This window comes from Lobosporangium transversale (assembly GCF_002105155.1).
Source record: "Lobosporangium transversale strain NRRL 3116 chromosome Unknown BCR41scaffold_21, whole genome shotgun sequence".
Classification (NCBI taxonomy): domain Eukaryota; kingdom Fungi; phylum Mortierellomycota; class Mortierellomycetes; order Mortierellales; family Mortierellaceae; genus Lobosporangium; species Lobosporangium transversale.
In genome coordinates, this window is record NW_019028999.1 from 69921 (window position 1) to 94230 (window position 24310).

The 24310-nt window shown below is 41.7% G+C and overlaps 7 protein-coding genes across 7 annotated transcripts; 2 read left to right on the plus strand and 5 right to left on the minus strand.

Moving 5' to 3' along the window:
• Positions 1 to 1362: 1362 nt before the first annotated feature.
• Positions 1363 to 6738, plus strand: BCR41DRAFT_337115 (P-loop containing nucleoside triphosphate hydrolase protein; the record flags this gene model as incomplete). Its single annotated transcript, XM_022022056.1, has 9 exons — positions 1363 to 2103; positions 2239 to 2276; positions 2422 to 2957; positions 3046 to 3139; positions 3246 to 4639; positions 4723 to 4962; positions 5080 to 6224; positions 6355 to 6475; positions 6594 to 6738. Exons 1-9 carry the CDS (start codon positions 1620 to 1622, stop codon positions 6736 to 6738), a joined length of 4197 nt encoding a protein of 1398 aa, XP_021880746.1. The 5' UTR covers positions 1363 to 1619.
• A 259-nt stretch (positions 6739 to 6997) lies between these two features.
• On the minus strand, positions 6998 to 8878 carry BCR41DRAFT_396765 (hypothetical protein; the record flags this gene model as incomplete). The annotated part of the gene is made up of 1 exon (XM_022028838.1): positions 6998 to 8878. One exon carries the CDS (start codon positions 8876 to 8878, stop codon positions 6998 to 7000), a length of 1881 nt encoding a protein of 626 aa, XP_021880747.1.
• A 2946-nt stretch (positions 8879 to 11824) lies between these two features.
• BCR41DRAFT_422524 (chromatin remodelling complex Rsc7/Swp82 subunit-domain-containing protein) lies at positions 11825 to 15605 on the plus strand. Its single transcript, XM_022030165.1, has 7 exons — positions 11825 to 12449; positions 12588 to 13506; positions 13633 to 13933; positions 14048 to 14194; positions 14305 to 14617; positions 14756 to 14888; positions 14988 to 15605. The coding sequence occupies exons 1-7, from the start codon at positions 11885 to 11887 to the stop codon at positions 15598 to 15600; spliced, it is 2991 nt and encodes a 996-aa protein (XP_021880748.1). The 5' UTR covers positions 11825 to 11884; the 3' UTR covers positions 15601 to 15605.
• A 271-nt stretch (positions 15606 to 15876) lies between these two features.
• BCR41DRAFT_354594 (actin family) lies at positions 15877 to 17271 on the minus strand. Its single transcript, XM_022024336.1, has 2 exons — positions 17133 to 17271; positions 15877 to 17036 (listed from the first exon to the last, which is right to left on the minus strand). Exon 2 carries the CDS (start codon positions 16780 to 16782, stop codon positions 16009 to 16011), a length of 774 nt encoding a protein of 257 aa, XP_021880749.1. The 5' UTR covers positions 16783 to 17036; positions 17133 to 17271; the 3' UTR covers positions 15877 to 16008.
• On the minus strand, positions 16793 to 17249 carry BCR41DRAFT_396768 (hypothetical protein; the record flags this gene model as incomplete). Its single annotated transcript, XM_022028839.1, has 2 exons — positions 16793 to 17036; positions 17185 to 17249. 2 exons carry the CDS (start codon positions 17247 to 17249, stop codon positions 16793 to 16795), a joined length of 309 nt encoding a protein of 102 aa, XP_021880750.1.
• Positions 17272 to 18833: 1562 nt separating the features above from the next.
• Positions 18834 to 20924, minus strand: BCR41DRAFT_337122 (actin family). The gene is made up of 3 exons (XM_022022057.1): positions 20447 to 20924; positions 20241 to 20336; positions 18834 to 20081 (listed from the first exon to the last, which is right to left on the minus strand). The coding sequence occupies exons 1-3, from the start codon at positions 20447 to 20449 to the stop codon at positions 19074 to 19076; spliced, it is 1107 nt and encodes a 368-aa protein (XP_021880751.1). The 5' UTR covers positions 20450 to 20924; the 3' UTR covers positions 18834 to 19073.
• A 703-nt stretch (positions 20925 to 21627) lies between these two features.
• On the minus strand, positions 21628 to 23057 carry BCR41DRAFT_354602 (gamma-actin; the record flags this gene model as incomplete). The annotated part of the gene is made up of 3 exons (XM_022024337.1): positions 21628 to 22656; positions 22817 to 22912; positions 23055 to 23057. 3 exons carry the CDS (start codon positions 23055 to 23057, stop codon positions 21628 to 21630), a joined length of 1128 nt encoding a protein of 375 aa, XP_021880752.1.
• Between the last annotated feature and the right edge of the window lie 1253 nt (positions 23058 to 24310).

Genomic DNA, 24310 nt, shown 5'->3' on the forward strand with positions numbered 1-24310 from the left:
AGAGAAGACAAATATACATACATATACATACAAATGTATATAATATTGAGTATTTGATCGTCGAGATTTCTACGGCGAACAACAGGGACTTCGGAGTTTGTAGAAAGTAAGGATCGATGAAATGAAGAGAAAGAAATTAGTCAAGTCAGGACTTCATGCTCTGGCGAAGATGTAAAGCTTAGATACTGATTACGAGCGTGGATTTAAATCTGGGTATTCGAAGACTGCGGTATTTACTATTTAGCAAGAGAGTATAGTATGCTCAGGGTCCAAAACCTCAAATAAATCAGACAAACGCCAGCTTGGGACCAAGGTTCGGAGAGGAAACGAAATTTCGAAGGACAATGAAGGGTCTAGTGCGTGATTGTGCAGACTGAGAATAAAGTGGACAATAGTATCTAGAATAGTCTGCGTGTCCGTTAAGGTATCGTGTGAATGGTTTAGAATACTAATATATACAGCACTTAGTTTAATATGGGCTTGTCCATAAAGCCAGATTCAAATGTACTGGACCTTTTGATTGGATCGATAGAAATATGTAAACATTCAGTACTCATACCAAGGACGCCTTCATACATTCATACAAGACCCCTAAGGGATGGATCTGGCAATTTTTCGCTCTTCTTTGCTGTTGTCAAGAAGGATGGGTTGTTTACATTGATTACACAAAAGGGAGAACGGAAAAAAAGGATTAAAAAAGCGAGGATTTGCCGGCCAATCAATGTTAATCTCTTTTGTCCAGACCCTGTGGAAGCAAAGGATAAACTGAAATCACTTCCTTTGATTTTTAATACATCAACCTTTCATGACTCCACGGCGCAGCAAATTCCATTTTATATAAGTATATCTCTATATATTTATTACTCACAGTAAGTGTCATATCATGTCATGTTGCTTTGATTTATTTTCTAATAATAATGATAGCACATGTATTGAATAACATTACGTTGATAATTCTGGCTACATATATAGCTTTCTTGTCATGTTTTCTAACGGCAAGCAAAAAAAAAAAAAAAAAAAAAAAAAAAAGAAAAGACAAAAGAATAACCATGGAGCCACGAGTGTTATAGAGTTGATTTGTTGTTTATCGTTCTTTGGGTTTTGCTTTAGCGAAAATCTTATTTCGGATGTGGGAAATAAAAAAAAAAGAAAGATGGGACCTGAGCACTCGCAGTCTACAGGAAAACAAAAAAAAAAAGTGCCCAAAAGAGGCAAACATACACATGGGCGAATTTAATAGCGGCAAACAATGAAGACAGAATAATGACAACCTTCTAAAGAAGCATTCTCATTTTACGAAAGCATAAAAAATTACCTAGTTGCTCTACTCTTCTCTTCTCTGTTTCTTTTCTCTCCTTCTCTCTTCTCTTCATCTCTTACTCTGATACCTCTTTCTTTTATTTTTATTATTTTTATTATTTTTTTTTGCCTTTTTTTTACAAAGAGGTTTATTGTGCCTTGATTTGGGGAGGATCTGATCTCCTTTATTTTTTCCTTCGCCTGCTTAATTTCCCCATTTCTCCATTCGAGTAGATTTTCATCCATTCTTGTTGGCACGTTTCAAATCAGCCCACCTTGCACACATATCAGATATCCTTTTTCCCTCCTTCACTCGTACAATGAGTGCAGAGAAACAGTCGCCCTTTTCTAAACCAGATCTCTCAGCCAATACCAATGCTAATGTCAATGCTGATCCTCTTGCCACCTCAGCGTCAGCAGCTGGTCCTGATGTCAACGCCACTGACATGACCAATAAAAATAATGCAAAACATGAAACCTACGAGGAAAATGAACACATCCATACACTTTTCAAGAAGGGTCCAACCTCCCCTGAGAATCATGCGTGGTTCCTCTCAAGATTAACGTTATGGTGGCTCAATTCATTCTTCTCAAAGGGCTATAAGAAGAGGCTGGATGAAGACGACATCTATGAGATGTTAGATCAAGATAAGGCCGGTACATTGACGTTGGGACTGAGCGAGAAGTGGGAGGCCGAGAAGAAGCGCGCTGAATTAAAAGGCAAGAGCCCATCGCTTTTCCGTGCATTGCTCAAGACATTCTGGAAGCGATATTACACTAGCTTCATCGGTTTGGAGCTGGGAGGTAATAATAATGAAAAAAAAAAAAAAAAAAAAAAAAAAATGTGGTTCGAATGAATGATCTAAATGTGCGATGCGAAGTATAAACGAACTTTGCGTTCTGATATTTGTTTATTGTATTTAACAAATCTTCTCACAGATTTATGCCAGATTGGTATTCCACTCATGCTCCAGCAGGTAAAGTTTTTTTTTTTTTTTTTTTTTTTTCGTGGCATTTATTAAAAATGACAAAAATGTAGTACATCCTACTTATTATTCATTTGACAACCCATGCGTCTGGGCTTTTTTTTTTTTTTTTTTTTTTTTTTTCCGACTGGAATAGATTATCGGCTTTGTCAACGATTCTGCAACGCCCAATCCGCCACCAGCATATCACGGATATGGACTTGCCCTCGGTTTGATGTTTTTGACATTAACTCAAAACATGCTTTATCAACGCTGGAACTTGGGATCTGTGACTATGGGCATCTACATCCGTGCAACACTGATCGATCTCGTTTTCCGAAAGGCTACCAGCCTCTCGTCACGGGCCCATCTCATTTACCCGGATGGGGCCATCGTCAACTTGATGTCGACTGACGCTAGTCGTATTGACATGGCTATGCTCTCCGTATTACTTGTTATCAGTATACCTTCATTCACAATAGCGACAGTCGGTATATTGGTTCATATGATGGGACCTGCAGCATTACTAGGCGCGGCTATCTTAATCTTTGCAAACCCAATCCAAGCTTGGGCCATGGCTCGTCTAAGCCCTATTCGAAAAAAGGGTTCGGAGTTCACAGATTTGAGAATTCGTCTGACTCAGGAGATCCTTCAGGGCATCAAAGTGATCAAGTTTTTCAGCTGGGAATCTGAGTAAGTTGACAAAATCACAGTGATCTTTTTAATTTGAAAAAGAATAAATCCTCATTGTTGATTATGATTCCTGACCATTTCTTTATAGATTTCTCAAAAAACTATCTAGCATAAGAAACAGTGAGCTGTATAACATTGCAAAGTTGCTTTACATCCGTGGAGCTGTCGCTGCCACATCTGCAGTACGTGTTCTCATCAATAACGTAATACAGATGAGGCCAAAACAAGCCTATCAAAAACATCTATTTCCCTAACAGAATCTTTTGCTAATTACTAAAAAAATCCTAGTCATTACCCGTGTTTGCCTCGGCTTTATCGATTATTCTCTATGGTGCCATTGGAAACGAACTTAGGCCGGACATCATCTTCCCCGCTTTGGCCTACTTCACCATTCTAAGGACACCTCTCATGGTATTACCTTCTTGTTACACTGTAACTGTTGATGCATATGTAGCTTTGAAGCGTATTGAAGCATTCCTACTCTCTGAAGATGAAAACCCTCTTCCACCCCCTGATCCCAAGCACGAATATGCCATCAGCATGAAGGATGCCAGCTTCATCTGGGAAGAACTACCGAATTCCAGTTCTGATACCTTAATTCCATCTGCAGCAACTATAAATATCAAACATGAAAACATTACGGCTGTCGACAGTGACAGTCAATCGTCATCGGATGAAAAGAAGTCACCTTCTCCATCAGCACATCTGTCAAAGATCAATCTCAAGATCCCTCGTGGTGCTCTTGTTGCAATTGTAGGACCTGTTGGAAGCGGAAAGTCTTCGTTGCTTCAGGCCATGGTTGGGAATATGACTCAAGCGGAGGGTCAGGTTACTCGTGGGACCAACATCAGCTATGCGTCTCAGACACCATGGATCCAAAACGCCACTATCCAAGACAACATATTGTTTGATACGCCCTTTGATGAGGAACGGTATAAACGTGTGATCAATGTTTGTTGCCTCGAAGCAGATCTCAAGCTCTTTCCGTTCGGCGACCAGACTGAAATCGGAGAGCGTGGTGTCAATCTTTCTGGTGGCCAAAAGGCTCGACTCTCGTTGGCTCGAAGTGTCTATTTTGAAGCTGGCACTGTGATAATGGATGATCCCCTCTCTGCTGTAGATGCACATGTAGGGAAGCGTCTCTGGCAGGACTGTGTGATGAAAGAATTAGGAGATCGGACAAGGATCATCGCGACTCACCAGCTACATGTGTTACCAGATACAGATTATGTGATCTACATGAAGGACGGGACCATCGCAGAGGAGGGGACATTTAAGGACCTGATGGCAAGAGATGGAGAGTTCTGTGCGCTCATGGGTCAATACGGAGGAGTCCAAGCTGAGGAAAGTGAGCTGGAGGACATTGACTTTGACAACATTAAACCTGATGCAGCCGTTGTAGCTGAGGAAGAGGAAGAGGCAAGGAAGCACGTAAAGAAACTGGATCTGGCCTCTGGTGAAGGAGAGTTAGAAAAGGAGGTTTATAAGAAAGAGATAGACGGTGAACATCGAAAATCATTGGAAGCCAAGGCTGAAGCCCCTCAAAAGCTCATGTCGGAGGAGGAGCGCGAGTCCGGAGCGGTCAAGGGCAATGTATATGCAGGCTACCTCAAGGCCTCTGCTTGGTATTATTGGGTTATCACAATCGGACTTTTCCTTCTGCAACAGGCTGCAAACGTTTTGTAAGTGCATACGATGGGAAACTTGAAAGCGTCTCTAGACAAATGCTGAAATTAACCCTTTTTATGCACTATCTGTATGATAGAGGTAACCAATGGATGAGCTGGTGGAGTAGCGACGAGTTTCATCTGACAACCAACCAATACATCAGGACATTTGCGGGGTTCGCTGTCGCACAGCTCGTATTAGTCTTTATGGCTTCAATCATGCTGTCTTTCACAATTGTAAGGACAGCCCATGCGATGCATGATGCCGCTTTCAAGCGCGTCCTTTATTCCCCTCTTGCCTTCTTCGATACAACTCCTCTTGGACGCATCTTGAACAGGTAAACATACTACTGCTGCAGACTGGAGCCAATCATGCTTTGAATGTTGAAAAAGCTGTTGTCTGATATACCCCTCTTCTTCTTTTTTTTTTTTTTTTTTTTTTTTGTATCCTTTAGATTCAGCAGAGATGTTGATACGCTTGACAATGTCCTTTGGAGCACAATCTATGAATTTACTATTACGGCGGTTACACTTATCGGAACATTCGTGCTTATTATCGTCGTATTCCCTTGGCTTGCACTTGCAGTTGTTCCTATCTTTGCTCTTTACTATGCTCTTTCAATCTACTACCGGATTACATCACGGGAGGTCAAGCGCCTGGATTCGAACATGCGGTCGTACCTATACGCTTACTTCTCAGAATGCCTTACGGGTCTCAGCACTCTCAAAGCATATGGTGTGGTCCAAAACGCTATCCTCAAGAACGAGTATCGAATTGATCTCAATAACCGACCATACTATCTTTACCAAATCGGAGGCCGTTGGCTCTCACTTCGTGTAAACATTCTGGGTGCTTTATTGTCTTTCTCGACTGTGGTCTTGATTACTGCCACAAGGTTCAGCATTAACCCAGCCTCTGCTGGCCTCGTCCTCAGTTACTTGGCACGTATCGCTGGCGACTTGAACTGGTGTGTCCAACGACTATCGACAGTCGAGAACAATATGAACTCGGCGGAGCGATTGATTTATTATATCAAAAACCTGGCTCAGGAACGACCCCCAGAACAGCCCGCGAACAAGCCTCCTAAGGATTGGCCGAGTCAGGGAAAGATTGACTTTAAAAATGTGTCGATGCGTTACCGACCAGAGCTTCCTCGAGTCCTTCGGGATATCTCGTTTGAGGTCCAACCAGGGCACAAAGTTGGGGTTGTGGGTCGCACTGGAGCAGGAAAATCATCTTTGATCCATGCATTGTTCCTATTAAGTGAGCTTGACGGGGGACAAATTTTGATGGATGGTATTGACACCTCTACATTGGGAACGGCGGATTTGAGACCCAAAATTGCGATTATCCCACAGGATCCGGTTTTGTTCCAGGGTACTTTCCGATACAATCTAGACCCTTTGTCTCAGCATACAGAGCAGGAGTTATGGCAAGCACTCGAGACAAGTGACCTCAAACCATATGTCCAGGCACAAGAAGGTGGATTGGATGCACAGGTGTCAGCACAAGGTGAGAACTTGAGTGTGGGACAAAGACAATTGGTCTGTCTTTCGAGAGCTCTGCTTGCAAAGTCCAAGATTGTTGTTCTTGATGAAGGTAAAATATAGATATATAAAGCATAAGGCTGGGAAGATTTTTTTTTTTTTTTATTGAACAGTAAGCTGGTAGCCGTTACGATTTATTTATTCGTTTTATTTTCTTCATATTGCGCGCGCGCCTTTAATAGCAACCGCAAGCGTGGACATGGCGACAGACGCACTTATTCAGAGAGCCATTCGAACTGACTTTGCTCATTCGACTGTTATCACTGTTGCCCATCGTATTAACACAATCATTGACTATGACAGGTAACCAAAATTATTCCCAAGCTTATTTTTTTTACACTTCTCCGTCATAGTGTGAAAATGATCAATATTAACATTATTCTTTTACTTTATTTTATTTTATTTTATTTTATTTAATTAGAATTCTGGTGATGCACCAAGGACAAGTTGCTGAATATGATACCCCACGTAATTTGCTCAGTAGACCTGACTCGGTCTTCTCGAGCATGGTTGCGGAGACAGGGCCGAACAATGCCAGTCATCTCCGGTCATTAGCAGGACTTTAAAAAAAAAAAAAAAACCAACAACCCATATATATATCCTTCATCATTGTGTCAAGAAAGCATTTTTATATAGCATTTGAGTAATTTATTCATCTCCACTTTGTCTCTATCATACACACATTTGTTTTTTCTATTTATTAGTTTGTTTCTGCATTTTACATAGTATCAGCAATAGATTCATTCACTACCAGATCAGACTGACAGCAATCAATTGTTTCGCTATATTCTTTTTTTTTTTTTTTTTTTTTTTGTTTGTGAAAAACTATGCCCATGTTTCGCCCATGCGACTCTTGAGCCACTCAATAGATTCTCGGATCCCATCCCCATTTCCATCAGCCCTTGTACTCTTGACGCACCAAGGTCGCGTCTTTGCTGTCGAAGCCGCTGTGGATGTGGATGATGATGATGTCGACAACTTGATCTTTTCGGACCATGAGCTTCGTCTTTTTTCACCATTCTTTTTGTCTACAGCGTTATTGTTTTTACTGTCATGAAGATCGGTGGGTCGAATGTCCCAATTCCCGCATCCCAAGATCTCTGCAATCTCATCTAGACGGTAGCATGTCTCTGGATCCGTGCCTGCCTTGTTTGCAAAAATCACCACTGGGATATCCTTGCGACTAAAGTGGGGATCTGCGATCAAGGAGGCCAAGAACTGACGTGCTCTTATCAAGTGATCGATCCCTCGAGGGTCATTTTTGCGAGTCGCATCCACAATATATACAATTCCATGCGCGAACGGGAACCAGAACCGTTGAGCCAATGTCCTTGGGACGGGCCAAGTCGTGTCAAGTGAAAATGCGTGGATTGAAAGGTTGGTATTGGGGGAGGGTTTTTTCAGTTCTTGGTCGTAATGGTTGTCTTGCTGGGTATTTTGCTCTTTCTGTTGTCCTTGGGTATTATTGTAATCATCGGATCCAAGTAGCTCTGCTACTCCTTCTTGGACTTGTCCTGAAGTCAATTCAGCTTCCGGTTCTGGTTGAACAATGCTACAGAATTCGTCACATCCTTCTTTGGAAAATCGGGTATTGGTGGATGTGGCGTCTGTTGAAATGATCGAGACCGTGTCGGAGTGACAGCAACTATCGGTTTCCCCATCTGTTGAAGACGAATCACTGAGCAAGACTTCTTCAGAACGCTCTTTGTTGCTGTTGTTGTTTTTGTTGATGAGGTAGCTATAAGTGCTGATGATATCATTCCTTCCCAAGATTTCGGATGCTGCCATAGATTCTGATGACCTTTTGTTTTGTTCTTCTTCTTCATCTTCTTCTTGCCCTTCTGAGGACGAGTCATAGGAATTAAAGTAAGCAACAAAAAAACCTGAAATCTCTTGATAGTGATGAACCTTGGTGGCACCGGGTAAGAGACCCGACATCTTGTAGAGCGTACTCGCCAAAGGTGCAGAATCAGATCCTAGCACTAGGATATTGTATTGAGGTGATGCTAGTCGCGCTTCGGATCCTTCTTCTTCTGTTCCTACACTGAATGGTTTGGTACTCGATGCATTTGATGAAGTCGTTTCCGTTGAGGAGGCGGATGTGGATTCAAGAGATGTAGTGGAATTAGTGGAGCGAGAAGAATTGGTTGAGGTTTGGGTGAGCAACTGTGTGAGACTAGCCATACTATCTCGAAATGACTGAGCAAAGGATCGGCGCTTCTGAGTCTTGGGGGTGTCATCTTCTACTGTGTGGTTTGTGGGCCCGGGTGGGGAGAGTGTTTCTGTGGATAGGGAGGATGATGTGATTGTTGGCGAAGAGGGTTGGACATCGGTACTGGTACTATTGGTGCTACTGTTTAACTCTTTATCAGCTTGAGTAAGGTCCAACGCGAGAGTTTCAATATGACTTTTTGTAGGAGACAAGGAGGGGGATCCTGTTGTGGGTGTTCCTCTTTTTTTAGAACTGATATCTTCATCTGAACATGAAGATGAGGTCTGTGCTTTTGTTGTTGGTGTCAGAATTGAGGGGTCTGGAGGAGTAAAGAAATCCCAGATGTTTTGACCGGGTGCAAGGCGATCCGCAATGATGTGGGTGAAAGAAAGGATATCGTTTGTTGACTGGCGAGGCAACAGGAGCGGTTTTTTTCTCTCGAGGAACGTCTGTGCTGGAAGATCCTCTGGACTGGACGAGTATAATGCTGCCATTTGGAGGAATTGACGGTTGTGTTGTGGATGGGCGGGATAAGTTCGTGACACAAACTTGATTGACAGACTGTTGTGCAACACTTGAAATAACAAAAAAAAAAAAAAAAAAAGTGGTTCCAACGATTGCTGTGTTGAAATGATGTGGTTTTGCTGATGAAGAATAATGAATGCAATGAACTGCAATGAATGTTTGGAAGAAAGGAAGAAAAAAAAAGACAGAAGTTGAGGGAGCGTAATTTTATTTATTTATTTATTTATTTTATGTTCCTTTACGCCTCTCCCTCGTTTATTTTTAATGTGTACCTGTGTTTTACTTCAAAGTGTCGTTTTATTCCTCGCGCTCTTTCGTGATGACCTGAGAGATTTCCAGCAGTTTGGTGTTGGTGACCTAGTACCGATCGCATAGCCAGACTCCTTTAGAAAAGTGAACAACCTTGACAATCTCATTCTCTTGTCAATTGCCAATATACGGCATACGGCCTGATTCCCCTGTAAAAAAAAAGAAAAAGAAAAAAAAAAAAAAAAAAAAGTAAGAGCATAATAAAAACTCAGGAGAATACCCGGATCTTTTTTTTTCTTTTCTTATTTTCAACAACGGTAAAATAAAATAAAATAAAATAAAAAGATCGGCAACGAGTTGGCTGTACTTTTGGTCATAATCATTTTTTGTTGGTGATTCTGAACGAGTGTTCGAGATGGAATGGCTTTTCGACAGTATCATACCATTCAAAGGTACTAAGGTACTCGAGGGTCACACTGACCTTGACCTTGCTCCCCTATTTCTCAAAAGAAAAAAAGCCATAACCATGAGCAATCATTTCCCAAATGCTTTTTAAGAGCATAATCGTCATCACTACAGAAACTTTGTCGCGCTGGATTGTGCCTGGGTATGGTCAAATCGGTCTAGAGCACCAGAACTTTATTGCTCTCAGAAAAGGGGTCTGCGAACTAATGTTGTGTGTATATATGATTGTTTACATGAACATGTTACATGTTGCCTCTTTCAAATTCTCCCAGAACAACCGTAATCGTACCAGCTAGTTTCAAAACAAAAACAAAAAAAAATATGCATGCATTCTATCTTTGTAACAGTTTCGTTAGACTCGGACTAGGATAATAATTTATTTTTATATATTTCTTGAATAATGTCAATGAAAATCACCATACCATTTCTTCATAAACATGGTTAATGAATATTATTTTAGCAGGTGCGGTTTACACGTTTCGGATCTCTACGCAATTAATCTGGTGAATTGATTTGTTAAAATCCATGCGGAAATAATTGCATTTCTCCCAAACATTGGGGAAGAGAAACCTCTGAAGACATGGAAGGAAAAAATAGCTTAAAGCTTTTAGGATGTCCTCTAATTCTGTTGAAAAAGTTGCAGCAACTCTGGGACGACTAGGGAATATGGTTTGAAAGATATTCCAAGCATCTATTCTTTTATTGCAGTTCTAATTCAGAAAAAGTTGGTGGGTATTCATTTGATAAAAAAAAAAACGTCGATTATATTGATAAAGAAGTGGGCTGTAGAATAGTGAACGTAAGACGGATTCATGTAGACCAGCTTCATTTTAGCAGAGCCATCGATAAATGAAAAATGGCATGTCAAAAATCTACAGCAATTTTATCCTCCGGCGTCTTCCGTAGAATGTGCTAATGAATGATTATTGCGTTCAGCCACTCCGTCAGCTCAAGGATGGGGCGTTGATCAATGTGTGGAGCTGCTTCAGCAATTGCAATCCCAAACCTAACCCTGATATCGTTTTGAATAAATTGAGAAAAGCAACTGAGCCAAAAACCAAAAAAAAAAAAAAAAAAAAAAAAAAAAAAAAAGAGCGGCAATCACATTTGGATCCTTACTCTCGATCAGTTCTAGAAGGGTTGGTGGCTATAAAAGAAAGGTTTAAAAAGGAGTCAGAAAAAGATAGAATGGATACAGTTTCTGATGAGGTCGTAAAAGTTTCCGAGCGGTCAGGTTGACACTATCGGAGACAGATCCTCCAGCCTGCCATCCTTGAAGTTGATGTTGGTATCCAGAAGATTAGCTCAAAGATTGGTAGATGGCTGTGACAAATAAAAAGATACAAAGTCTAATTTGATTGTTCATCGCATCACAGGAATGTTCAGGTGCTGGCTGCTGGCTGGGATCATAAATTTTCTTTTTGTGACAGTGAATTTTGGATCTGTGGCTGAATATGCTGAAAGATCTCTAAGAAAAAAAAAAAAAAAAAAAAAAAAAGCGACAGCAGAAAGGTAACTGATGGCAAAGGCTTACTTGATGAAATGCAATGACCATACAGCGACTGAAAACTAATTCAATCATTCACAGTAAGCATTACAGGTAATGCTTTAGACACTCCTTCAATTCATTAACTACACACCCATACTGAAGCAACCTTTGCCGCGTCCCGAGACAAAATTACTATTTTTTTTTAATGAAAAATAGTCGCGTTATTCAAGTGTTTATATGACCTGACACTGTTCTTTTCTTTCTCTCTCCTATTCTCTCTTTTTCTTTTCTATTCTTTTTCTTTCTTCCTCTTTTTTTTTTTTTTTTCTATTTCTTTTTTTCTTTTTTCTTTTTTTTTTTTTTGTCTTTTTATAATTTATAAACGTATTGTTTTATGTATGACAAGTATTAGTCATCCTCAAAGAAAAGAAGAAGAAGAAGAAGAGATTACAGAACAAAAAGAAAAGGCCAAACCAACAAACGCGATAATTTTAAATTTTTCGGCCTCTCTTTTCGCATTACTTCCTGCTAAGACCGCGGTCTTCTCTACTCTGACAACAATCTAAAGCAGGACATCAAACCAAGAATCATTTATAAATCATCAATTAAGCACAATCAATCACAAAACACATCACATTCAGCCAGACCAACAACATTAGTCGCAACTCATAAAAAAAAAAAAAAAAAAAAAAAAAAAAAGAGGAGCGAGAGAGGAACAAACAAGTAATAGCAAAAGAGAGTAAGAGAGTGATCAACAGCCTGACAGAAACTTATGGTTGAATCGCCAGAACCAGCCTCAGGCACAAGAGGCCCTCGCAATAGACGACAGCCTTCGCGACAGCCTTCACCTACCCCATCCTCGCGACCACGGAGATCAAATGCGAGAGCATCAGGTCCACCACCTGTCACAACCATCAAGAAGGAAGAGCCAGCCAGGAAAAGACGTCCAAGCAGTATGGAAGCAAGCAATCTTGAAGATAGCGCTAATGATGATGATGAAGAAAATGCAGAGGAACGGGATGAAGATGAGCAAGGAGAGGGGGAAGGAGAAGAAGGAGAGGAGGGAGAGGAAGAAGTCGAGGATGAGAAAGAACCAGTCCCAACAAAAAGACCAGGACGACCATCGCGATCAAAACGACCTATCAGGAATGGCAGATCGGTAACCAAGTCTCGTCCTCAGGGAGACGGGGATGTAGTAGAGAATAATCAGGCTTCTACAGATAAAGCTGATGGTGGAGCCACAGAGGAGCAGGCTGAAGAGGATCCGGAAGAAAATGAAGGAGAAATTGAAGAAGCCGGCGAGGCTAAAATCACAAAAGATGGCGAACTTCTAGGAGGTAAATCAATCTTTTTTTTTTTTTTTTTTTTTTTTTTTTTTTTGATCCACTCTCACTCGCACATTCCTGTCGTACAAGAACAGTGCAGAGCTTTATTATTTATGCCTCCTTTTACCAAATTTAATTAACATTCGTCAGGTCGTGAATATAAATGCCGAAGTTTCAGGATGCCAAACAGAGGGAGTAGAATCTATATGCTCTCAATGGACCCTGCCCGTGTTCTTGGCTTTAGAGACAGCTATCTCTTCTTCTTGAGGAACCCATCACTCGTGCGTATCAATACAACGGTAGAAGAGAGGACATGGATGATTGAAAACGGAATGTTAATGGCCAACTTCAAGTCAAAACTGATCGCTGTTGTAACTGCACGATCGATCTTCAAAATGTTTGGACATCGTATTATCAAACGAGGAAGGAGCAAAATTGACGACTATTATGAATCGCGCGCTGTCGAGGATGATGTTGGAGATGAGTCTGATGAAGACATGGCTGGCGATCCAGATGGTTCACAGGGCAGTGGCACCCATGAGGATGGAACACAGGGCCGGCGGAAACACACACTATTTCATACAGACGAACCAGTTCGTCAGGTGACGGACCTCAATTGGATGTATGAAAGCGCCATGGCAGTTCGCTCATTAAATACCCAATTGAGAACATTGCGACAGGAGAACCCAAAGTTTCTGGACCCACACACCAATATTGAGCAGATCCCTGCTGCGAAACAACCAACGCGATGTGAAGTTGTTCCAGTACTACAGTCCAAGAAAGAGGCACCCTCAGCTATTCAATCAGAAAACACGCTGAATCAGACTGTATTATCGATCCCACATTCGATTGGACCACAGGTCGATGCCGTAGTAAAAGTTGAAATCAAAGAAGGAGTACCTCCACCGCCTATCATTCAGGATCCAGCTGTATGGGCAGTTATTCCTGAGGATATTCGCAAGGCATTAGAGATCGCTGAGGCAACTAAACCAAAGGATGAAGAAAATGAAGACCTTGCAAAGTTCCCTCTGTCGCTTATGGATGGGCAATATCAAGCCGCCTTTCCAATGTGAGTCGAATAGGCCAGACTGATCCTTTATTTTATTTTATTTTATTTTATTGTATCTTACCTCCTTATAACCATGCGTTATTATGCTTCGAGACTAATCTATTATGCCTCTCTTTTGGACGGTAGACATCAAGCTCGGTTCCAACAGCCATATAGGGTGGTGTTACCACAGAGCATGGCACCTTTTGCTCATTATCTCCATCAACTTTATACGACCCAATCTCGCGGTGAAGTGGGGCCAACCATGGAGCAAGCCACAGTCCTTGGACAGGGAGATGCGAGGGCTCTTCAATGGCAACAACAACATCAGCTTCAGCAGCAGCAAATGCAGCTTCATCAAAAGCAGATCAAAAATCAACAGCAACAGCAACAGCAACAACAACAACAGATACAGGACCAGCCCAACAAGAAGTTGGAAACCCCTCCAGTAGGTGAACCAAACCATGCTCCATAGTATTGAGGCCGTTATAGCCGTCTAAATCCCCCACGGGCCTGAATCATTTCAAAACTTACAATGACAAACGCTATGTTTCTATTCTAGTCGCAGGGAATATATTGTGGTGCGCCCTTGAAGACAGGCCATGGATACTGTCAGCGACTTGTCAGCGCACAAGGTGAGCGATGCCCGAACCATCGCGGGTCGCAGACAAGTCAGCCAGGCACACCACAAGCCAATGGCAAATTACAGGTATAGAGACTTTATTAGGGCATATAGCCTTTACCTCAAAAAGGAGTTCTTATTTCTGCTACTTACCATGAGCCATTGACCACTAATTCTGCTACCCAACATTTTTTTAGGGAATTTGTGGTGAATGTAACCAAGCAATAGCACCCCATACAGCAGTGCCGGCAGATAAGCCCTTGCCATGCCCTATGTCGTATCTCAATACTTGTAAGACATGCTCCAATAGTTTCCACCCGGTTTGTCTGCAGCTGGATACGGCCAGAATCGTGTCTGCTATTGCCTCCTATCCATGGCAATGTAATGACTGTAAGCTTTGCGTCGTTTGCATGGAAGCTGGTGATGAGGCTTCATTGTTAATTTGCGATGATTGTGATCGTGGTTGGCATATGAGCTGCTGCGATCCTGCTATCAGAGAAGTTCCCAGAGGTATGGTGTATTCAACACTTTTTTTTTTTTTTTTTTTTTTTTTTTTTTTAAAGATAAAAATCTCTATAATACCTATAATATGGTGTGAATACTTATTGACAATTGAAAAAAAAAAAAAAAAAAAAAAAAAAAATACAGGTGAGTGGCTCTGCTCCTTCTGTGCGATGTGCCATTCATGTCGTGGTGCTGAAATACCAGGTACAAGATACAAACACGCTATTGCAAACCCTACAGGAGCAAACAAATATCCTACATATCTTTGCACCTACTGGTAAGGTTAAACTGCAATCAAAAAAAAAAAAAAAAAAAAAAAAAAATGCACAGCCCTCTGACTTTCGCTCTTTACTTTCACTTGACTACATGATGTTAGCATTAACTGTCACGACAGCTTTACAAAGGGGCGGTATTGTCCAGTCTGCTTACGGACATATCGCGGTGATGGTGGGGAGGACGACTCGGATGCGGTAGGAGAGGATGAGAACAATATGGTCTGCTGTGACGAGTGCAACCGTTGGGTTCATATGGATTGTGATGGTGAATTATCTGAGGACAAAGTTGAAGAGATGGGCCAGGACGAAAGTTTGAAGTACACTTGTCCACCATGCTCTGGCAAGGTTGTTCCACTTCGACCGGGGCTGGCTCCTGTGAACGTAACACAAGAAGTAATCTTGCAAAGTCTTCATGGTCAGACTATCCCACAGCCCAAGGTTTGTGGTATCCTTGGTGGTAAGATGCGCGTTCGTGGACTGATGGAGCACCAAGGCAAGAAAGTTGGTATCCCTGAAATCATTGGTACAGGGGTTGAGTATGATCGGAAGATGGTTTCAGAACTGACAGCGCTCAAGAACAAAGGTTCAGCAGCTTTCAGACGGAGGCGAGGCCGACCCATGACAAAGAGCCCTGCAGCAGGTGTCCGTCGTGCTTCTATTGCATCTTCAACCTCTTCGTCTCTGTCATCTTTGACTGGATCTGTGGATAGTTAGTGAACATTTTTTTTTTTACTTACTTTCTGTTTTGTTTTGTTTTTTTTTTTTTTTTTTTGTGATGTTTAGTCATACAATGCAATAATACAAACCTAATTCAGCCTACAAAACTTGGAAGAGCCAAGGCCTCTTGATAAGCATTGTTGACTCCCAGAACTCGACATCAGGTTCTCATTCATTCATGTATATTTTAAAGTCTTTTTTTTTTTTTTTTTTTTTTTTTTTAAAAAAAAAAAAAAAAAAAATGAAAGCAGAAACTCTCGAGCAAAGCGATTTGCACCAAACATTTTTATTTCTCTTACATCTACTTTGTGTGATAAAATCACTACCTCTTGCTATTCTGATATGAGTGAGCGTTTTATCAAAGAGAGTTTCTATATTTTTCGACCTTTTCACGTTAGTTGGGCGCTAGAAGCATTTATGGTGAACAATTGAAGGACCATCCTCATTGTACTCGTTTATAGAGATCCACATCCCTTGGAAGGTTGAGAGTGAAGCTAGATTGGAGCCTCCGATCCAGGCAGAATACTTGCGTTCTGGAGGAGCAATGACTTTGAGCTGCACGGAGCTAGGTGCAAGCTTAGCGAGCTCGTTCTGGATACGGTCACCAAGGTTAGAGTACATGGTGGTACCGCCAGACAGAACAACGTTTCCGTACAATTCACGACGGATACCAATATCTGAAGCCATGATAGACTTGGAGATGGCCACGTGGATACCATCACCTTCATGTCCAAAAAGTGATGGCTGAAAGAGTGCTTCAGGAGTACGGAAACATTCGCTTGTGAGGGTAACGAGATGGCCATCAGGAAGCTCATATGTCTTGTCAAGAGCTGATGATGAAGCAGCGGTCTGTATCTCTTGTTCATAGTCCAAGGCAACATAGCAGAGCTTCTCCTTGATGTCACGGACAATCTCACGCTCAGCAAAGGTAGAGAAAGAGTAACCACGCTCCACGAGGAGCTTCATGAGGTAACCACTCAAGTCACGGCCAGCAAGGTTGAGACGTTGAGTGGCAAAGGGAAGAGTATAGCCTTCATAAATTGGGACAACATGAGTGGTATTATGACCAGAGTCGAGGACAACACCAGTGGTATGACCTGAAGCATACAATGACAAGGCAGCCTGATTGGAGGGATAGAAGCCAGGGACCTTAAAGATTTCGAACATAATCTGAGCCATCTTTTCACGGTTAGGCTTGAGATTGAGAGGAGCCTCGGGTCAAGAGAACAGGGTGTTTCTCAGGGTCAACACGGAGTTCATTGTAGAAGGTATGGTGCCAAATCTTCTCCATATCATCCCAGTCAATAATACCATGCTCAATAGGGTGCTTCAATGTGAGCAAACCACATTTCTTTTGACCCTCATTTCCGACATAGGTGTCCTCCTGTCCCCATGCCGGCCATGGTAACCTTGTGACGGGGAACACCGAGGATCTATTGTGCCAATGATGAAGATATTAAACAAAATAAGTAAATCGCTGCTTGGTCAGTCATTGTTGTGAATTGCTCCAACAGTATCAAACTACTAACATGGTAGCTCATCCACAGAGCTTCACAACATTATCGGATTAATTTTGCTTACAGAAGGGAAAACAGTACGAGGACCATCATCTCCAGCGAAGCCGGCCTTGCAAATGCCGAAACCATTATGAATAATTATGGCAGTAGCTTTGCTTCCCTATAAAACCCATTATTTAGTTGAGAAAAAGCGAGCATTAAGGTGCAAAAGTCGGACTGAAGCATGTCTCAAGGACCCAGTGCATGCTGTAGCAATGATCAAAATAGCCTTACCATTCTATGATGGTTGGAATCGGAAGGATATCAAAGAAGAGGATAGAAAAATTATAACAAAGTTAAGACAGAAAACCAGCTGTTAGTATCCTTCATTTTATGTATGTATGTGTGTGAGAAGGAGAACCATGAAAGCTTTAAGGACCCTCCTCTAAACGAAGGCTCGAGTAAGAGAAAAATAAAAAATAAAAAAAGAGAGATGACCGGTGGTTATGAACAAGCACATATTCATTCCTATCCAGATAACAATGATTGCGTCTCTGCGTTCTGGAAGTAAAGCGAATTATTTATCATCTTGTGGATAAAGAAGAAAAGCGGACATAGGCGATGTAAAAGCTTTTTGGCAGTCGCAATAGGTCAAGCAGTTTGTTCGATGTCGACATCAAAAAGTGATCGTGTATTGCAACATGCAGGTGTAGTAAACACCAGGCATGTTGATAACACAGGGTATAAAATGAAGTATAAGGATAAGATGAAGGACCCTTGCGAACGACTGATATGTTCAAGACGTGGCTAACACCCAAGGATATAGGCTGTAGCATACTTTGACATTTAGATATGTGGATGAAAGAGAAAGAGAATAAAGAAAAAATAACAATAATAAAATAAAGAATGGTAAACTGTAGCACCGATTTTTCTCTCTATACTATTGCGTCATATCGAAAATATTATGACAGCCAATTGCTTAGTAGCTGTAGGCTTTAGCTGCAGCCTCCACCAAGGAAAGATATCAGGTATCTTAGAATATTCAGGACTGGCCCGACAATAACAAGAACTGGAGAGTGAAGGAGACTTGGGTAGGGGCTGGAGGAACAGTGAATTAGTATGCTATGCTTTTAAGTAATTCTCGGTGGAAGCCACAATCCTCCCAGATGCAAGGAGCAGTCAAGGTGGTGAAGACCAGAAAAGCATATGTTGAAGGTTCATGATCTACAATCTTTTATAAGATTCAATAAAAGAAACTCAAATTCGTTGCTATGGGATCCTCCATCTCTTATTTGTTTTGGTTTTAGCTACGATGTCCTAGGGATGCCCAGGGAAATCAATCGAAGTCATTGCTCCTCATCATTACCAACAACGGTGTGTTTGTGAAGGGATGAGATGGTTTGTTCAGGAAAGAATAGTGATGGGTACTATCCAACAATTACTTTTGGAAGAGACCACAGAGATTTATGGACAGCAACCAATTTTTACAATGCGAGCTGACCTTATCAAGATGTTCGGGGGCCTAGGTCAACGTAGGTTGAGCTTGAACGCTTTCAGAGATCGTATCAAAGGCTCTAAGTTCAAGGGGTACTATACGCATTCTAGAAACGTAAGGAAGTGCTTCCGCAGTCGGGTAAATATGGAAGTCCGAAGTCCTTACTATATTACAGTTCATGGTATATTTCTCGCGTCTTACAAGTTAATATGCTACAAACCCATTTATAGCGTGGCTTTCTACGTTTTATTTTAGGAAGCTTTCAAACTGGATGACTTGCACCAGATGATTTTATTGAACAAACACTCTCACCACAATGAATGGTACCAGTAAAGCAGGAGATATAAAAGATAACAGAATATTGATCCGAGCCGCCATTCGAGACGCGTTTCTCCGTGTGGTTACGCCATTGCTTCCTGATATGTATGTCCTTTCAGAGAGAGCATCCATTCTTTCAATCTATCCATGCTAGTTGGGTGCTAAAGGCATTTACGGTGGACAATTGAAGGGCCTTCCTCCTCGTACTCCAGCTTAGAGATCCACATCTGTTGGAAGGTTGAGAGTGAGGCAAGAATGGAGCCTCCGATCCAGACAGAGTACTTGCGTTCTGGAGGAGCAATGACCTTGATCTGCATGGAGGCAGGTGTAAGGGGAGCAACCTCCTTATGGATACGGTCAGCAAAATTAGAAAACAAGGTGGTGCCACCAGACAGAACAATGTTTCCGTACAAACCACGACGAATATCAACATCCGTTTTCATGACAGAGTTGAAGACGGTCTCGTGGATACCATCACCTTCATGGCCAAAAAGTGAGGGCTGGAAGAGTGCTTCAGGGGCACGGAAACGTTCGTTTCCGATGGTAATGACCTGACCATCAGGAAGCTCATATGATTTCTCGAGAGCTGATGATGAAGCAGCGGTCTGCATCTCTTGTTCAAAGTCCAAAGCAACATAGCAGAGCTTCTCCTTGATGTCACGGACGATTTCACGCTCAGCAGAGGTAGAGAAAGAGTAACCACGCTCCATGAGGATCTTCATGAGGTAATCAGTCAAGTCACGGCCAGCAAGATCGAGACGGAGGACAGCGTGGGGGAGAGCATAACCTTCATAAATAGGGACAGCATAGGTGGCATTATAACCAGAGTCGAGGACAATACCAGTGGTACGGCCCACAGCCACCAAGGACAAAGCAGCCTGGTTAGAGAGATAGAAGGCAGGGACATTGAAGGTATCGAACATAATCTGAGTCATTCTTTCACGATTAGGCTTAGGATTGAGAGGAGCCTCGGCCAAGAGAACAGGGTGTTCCTCAGGGGCAACACGAAGCTCGTTGTAGAAGACATGCTGCCAGATCTTCTCCATATCATCCCAACTGATGACATTACCATGCTCATTTGGTTGCTTCAAGGTGAGGATAGCACGTTTTTTTTGAGCCTCGTCTCCAACATAAGTGTCCTTCTTATCCTTGCCAGGCGAGCCGACAACCTGTTGTGTCGATGATCAAGATACCAATGACACAAGTAAAACGCTTGGGTCAGCTACCGTCATGGTTTGCTCCAAAAGCATTAGGCTACTAAAGTAATTTTTGCCATGATCACAAAAGCGTCACAACAATCACAACATTATCTGATTCATTTCACTTACGGCGGGGAAAACAGCACGAGGGGAATCATCTCCAGCGAAACCAGCCTTGCACATGCCGGAACCACTATCAATAACCACGTTAACAATCCCGCTTTCCTGCAGAATTCATTATTTAGTGAAGAAAAAGGTGAGGAAATAGTTAATAAAAAAAAAATAAAAATAAAAAGCAAAAGCAAAAAAATAAAAATTAAAAAAGGATGACTTACCATTCTATTACGATTGAAGTTAGAAGGACGTCAGAGTAAGGTATAGGGGGATAAGTTAAGATAGGAAAGCAACTATTAGTGGAGTCCAAAGAGAAAAGGTATAAAAAGGAACAGCCGTCATGAGCAAACACATATTCACTCCTCTGCAGATCGTGAAGCCGTATCTTCAAATCAAATAACACTAGCTATCATCTTGTGGGCGAAGAAAAAAATGCACGAAAAGCAGCTTAGAGGCTTTTGGCAGCTGTAATAGGTCAAGCAGCTCGCTGGATGACAATATCAATAATAATAATAATAATAGTTGCGCATCGTAAAATGCAGGCATGATAAACGCGAAGCATGCTAACAATACAGATACAGATTGTAACGACAAAGTAAAAGCATAGAAGATGAAGGAATATTGCAGATTGCTGGTAATTTCAAGGTATGGCTAATATACAGGAACGTGGAACTGTTACATACTTCGATATATATTTAGAAATGTGGGTAAAGGGAAGAATGTAAGAGTGAACTCTCACGACCATTGTTAAGAGAATTCAGGGACACTGCCAGTCACACTATTTAGAGTTTACACGTTTTACAAAATAATGAAGATCAAATTGCAAACATTCTCGCTACAATGCACAATACAGAAAAGAGGAAATAAAAATACAACGAGGAGGTACGATCTGAGTTGTCAGCCGAGACATGTTTCTTTGCACGATAACATCACTGTCTTCTGATATGTGTGTTCTATCAAAGGGAACCTCCATTGCTCCAATTCAAGTTCAGTAGGCATTATAAGCATTCAAAAACACTCAAGGGAGTTTCTTCTGATATACGGGCGTGGATAAACACTTTTTTTGGTCATGCAACTGGAAAAATGAGTTCAAAGGTCTGAATGACTTTACTACATGGCACATTCATCACTCTTTTTATACGAAGTTCGTACTACAGATATTGGCAGCAGGACTCTCGACTTTTTTTTTTTTTTTTTTTTTTTTTAGGCTTTCGAACTGAATATTTTTATTGAACAAACATTCTCGCTACAATGCACGGTATCAGTAAAAAGGGAAAATAAAAAATACAACTGAATAAGTATGATCCGAGCTGCCAGTCGAGACATATTTCCTTGCGCGATAACATCACTGCTCTTGACAAAGAGAGCTTCTACCCTTCCGGTCCATCCAGTCTTTGACCTTTTAGAAGCACTTGCGGTGAACAATTGAAGGACCTGACTCATCGTATTCCATCTTAGAGATCCACATCTGTTGGAAGGTTGAGAGTGAGGCAAGAATGGAGCCTCCGATCCAGACAGAGTACTTGCGTTCTGGAGGAGCAACAATCTTGACCTTCATGGAGCTAGGTGCAAGAGCTGTGATCTCCTTCTGCATACGGTCAGCAATGCCAGGGTACATGGTGGTACCGCCAGACATAACAATATTTCCGTACAAGTCACGACGAATATCAACGTCTCCCTTCATGATGGAGTTGAAGGTGGTCTCGTGGATACCAACACCTTCAAGGCCAAGAAGTGAGGGCTGGAAGAGTGCTTCAGGGGCACGGAAACGTTCGTTTCCGATGGTAATGACCTGACCATCAGGAAGCTCATATGATTTCTCGAGAGCTGATGATGAAGCAGCGGTCTGCATCTCTTGTTCAAAGTCCAAAGCAACATAGCAGAGCTTCTCCTTGATGTCACGGACAATTTCACGCTCAGCAGAGGTAGAGAAAGAGTAACCACGCTCCATGAGGATCTTCATGAGGTAATCAGTCAAGTCACGGCCAGCAAGATCGAGACGGAGAATGGCATGGGGAAGAGCATAACCTTCATAAATGGGGACAGTGTGAGTGACACCATCGCCAGAGTCAAGGACAATACCAGTGGTACGACCTGAAGCATATAAGGACAACACAGCTTGGATGGAAACATAGAAAGCAGGAGCATTGAAAGTCTCGAACATGATCTGAGTCATCTTTTCGCGGTTAGACTTAGGATTGAGAGGAGCCTCGGTCAAGAGAACAGGGTGTTCCTCAGGGGCAACGCGAAGCTCGTTATAGAAGGTATGATGCCAAATCTTCTCCATATCATCCCAGTTTGTGACAATACCATGCTCAATTGGGTACTTCAAGGTGAGAATACCACGCTTGGATTGGGCCTCGTCTCCGACATAAGAGTCCTTCTGACCCATACCGACCATGACACCCTGGTGACGGGGACGACCGACAATCTGTTGTGTCAACGATGAAATGAACGAGTAAAAAAGGCTTCTTGGTCAGTCATCTCTATGGTTTACTCCAAAAGTATCAAGCTACTAATGCAGTAGCTTTTCAATTATTTTTTGACATGTTCGCAAAACGTCACAACATTATCGGATTGATTTTGCTTACAGAAGGGAAAACAGCACGAGGAGCATCATCTCCAGCGAAACCGGCTTTGCACATGCCGGAACCGTTATCAATAACCAAAGCAGCAACTTCGTCTTCCTATGTAATTCATTATTTAGGAGAAAATAGTGAGCATTGGACCAATAGCTTTTAAGATGCAAGATAACTGGAGTATGTTTCAGGGGCTCTGTCCCTGCTGTAGCCGTAAAAAGAAAATAGCTACTAAAAAAGATAACCTTACCATTCTATTATGATCGGAATTGGAGGGATATCAGAGTAGAGTATTGGAGGAAAATAGAAGATAGAAAAGTAATTATTAGTATTCTTCATTTTGGTTGCCAGTGTATGGGAAGGGGATCATGAGAGTTTTGAGGCTTTCCATTTCTAAAAAAAAAAAAAAGAGCGAAGCGACGGCCATGAACAGACATATGTTCATTTCTATCCAGACAACTTTGACTGGGAATCAAGCATACTAGCCATCATCTTGTGGACAAAGAAAAAAAAGGGCAAATGTGATACATAGCCTTTTGGTAGCCGTAATAGATCAAGTTGCTTTGCTTGATCGCAACGGGTTCAAAATCAAAAATTATCACGCAGTGCAAAATGCAGGTGTGGTAAACAACGCGAGGCGCGTTGACACACTGAAAATGATACTTGTAAACATAATAGATGATGGAGCATTGCAAACAGGTAGTAATTTCAGGGCATGGTCAATGTTCAGAAATATGGAGCTGTACATACTTTGATAGTTAGATATGTGAGTGAAGGAGAAAGAAATAAAGAAAAGAAAAGTCTGGTAAAGGTAGAGGTAGAGGTCGAGTGAAATGAATGTTGATGAGTTAAAAAAAAGTTTAGAAATGTTGTGGTTTTTATACAGGAAATGAGCATGATCGCAAGAGCTATGCCATTTGAAATAGTTTTATTTTTATTAACTCCTTGAGCAAAATGTAGAATTCTTTGAGCAGGAAGCACTGTAACCGCAAAGCGACACAACATTTTGCTTATTGTGTGTTTGCATAAATGAACCCGTGCATTTTGATCTAGCCATTTTTCTCTTGGAGGCTCGTTTACAAGCACCATGACATGGTCAAGTTGGTTCCATCCTGTCTTTATCATAAAAATCAAAGGGAATCTTGCCAAGAGTTTTGATCTGCCCGCTGTCCTATGACAGGCACCGCCAAGTTAATGCGCCCCCATAGATGTATTATATTTTTGAATGTCACGTTTATCTGGCGCTCACAATAAGGCATACAGAGGTGCTCCTTTTAAAGAGCCAAACACTCTCAAAGAGCAAGAGTAGTCATACCAATGAAATGGCATGTATATATTATTATAGCTTCGCCACCACTCATTCGATCCAAACAATCCGCTTGGTGAGACGCGTTTCAGTGTGTACGAAAGCGTCATCAAGCGTTACATTTCTTTGGAATACTTGCCACATTGCCTTTTTTTCTTTTATATTATTTAACGGTGTATTTTATTTATCCTTTATTTAGT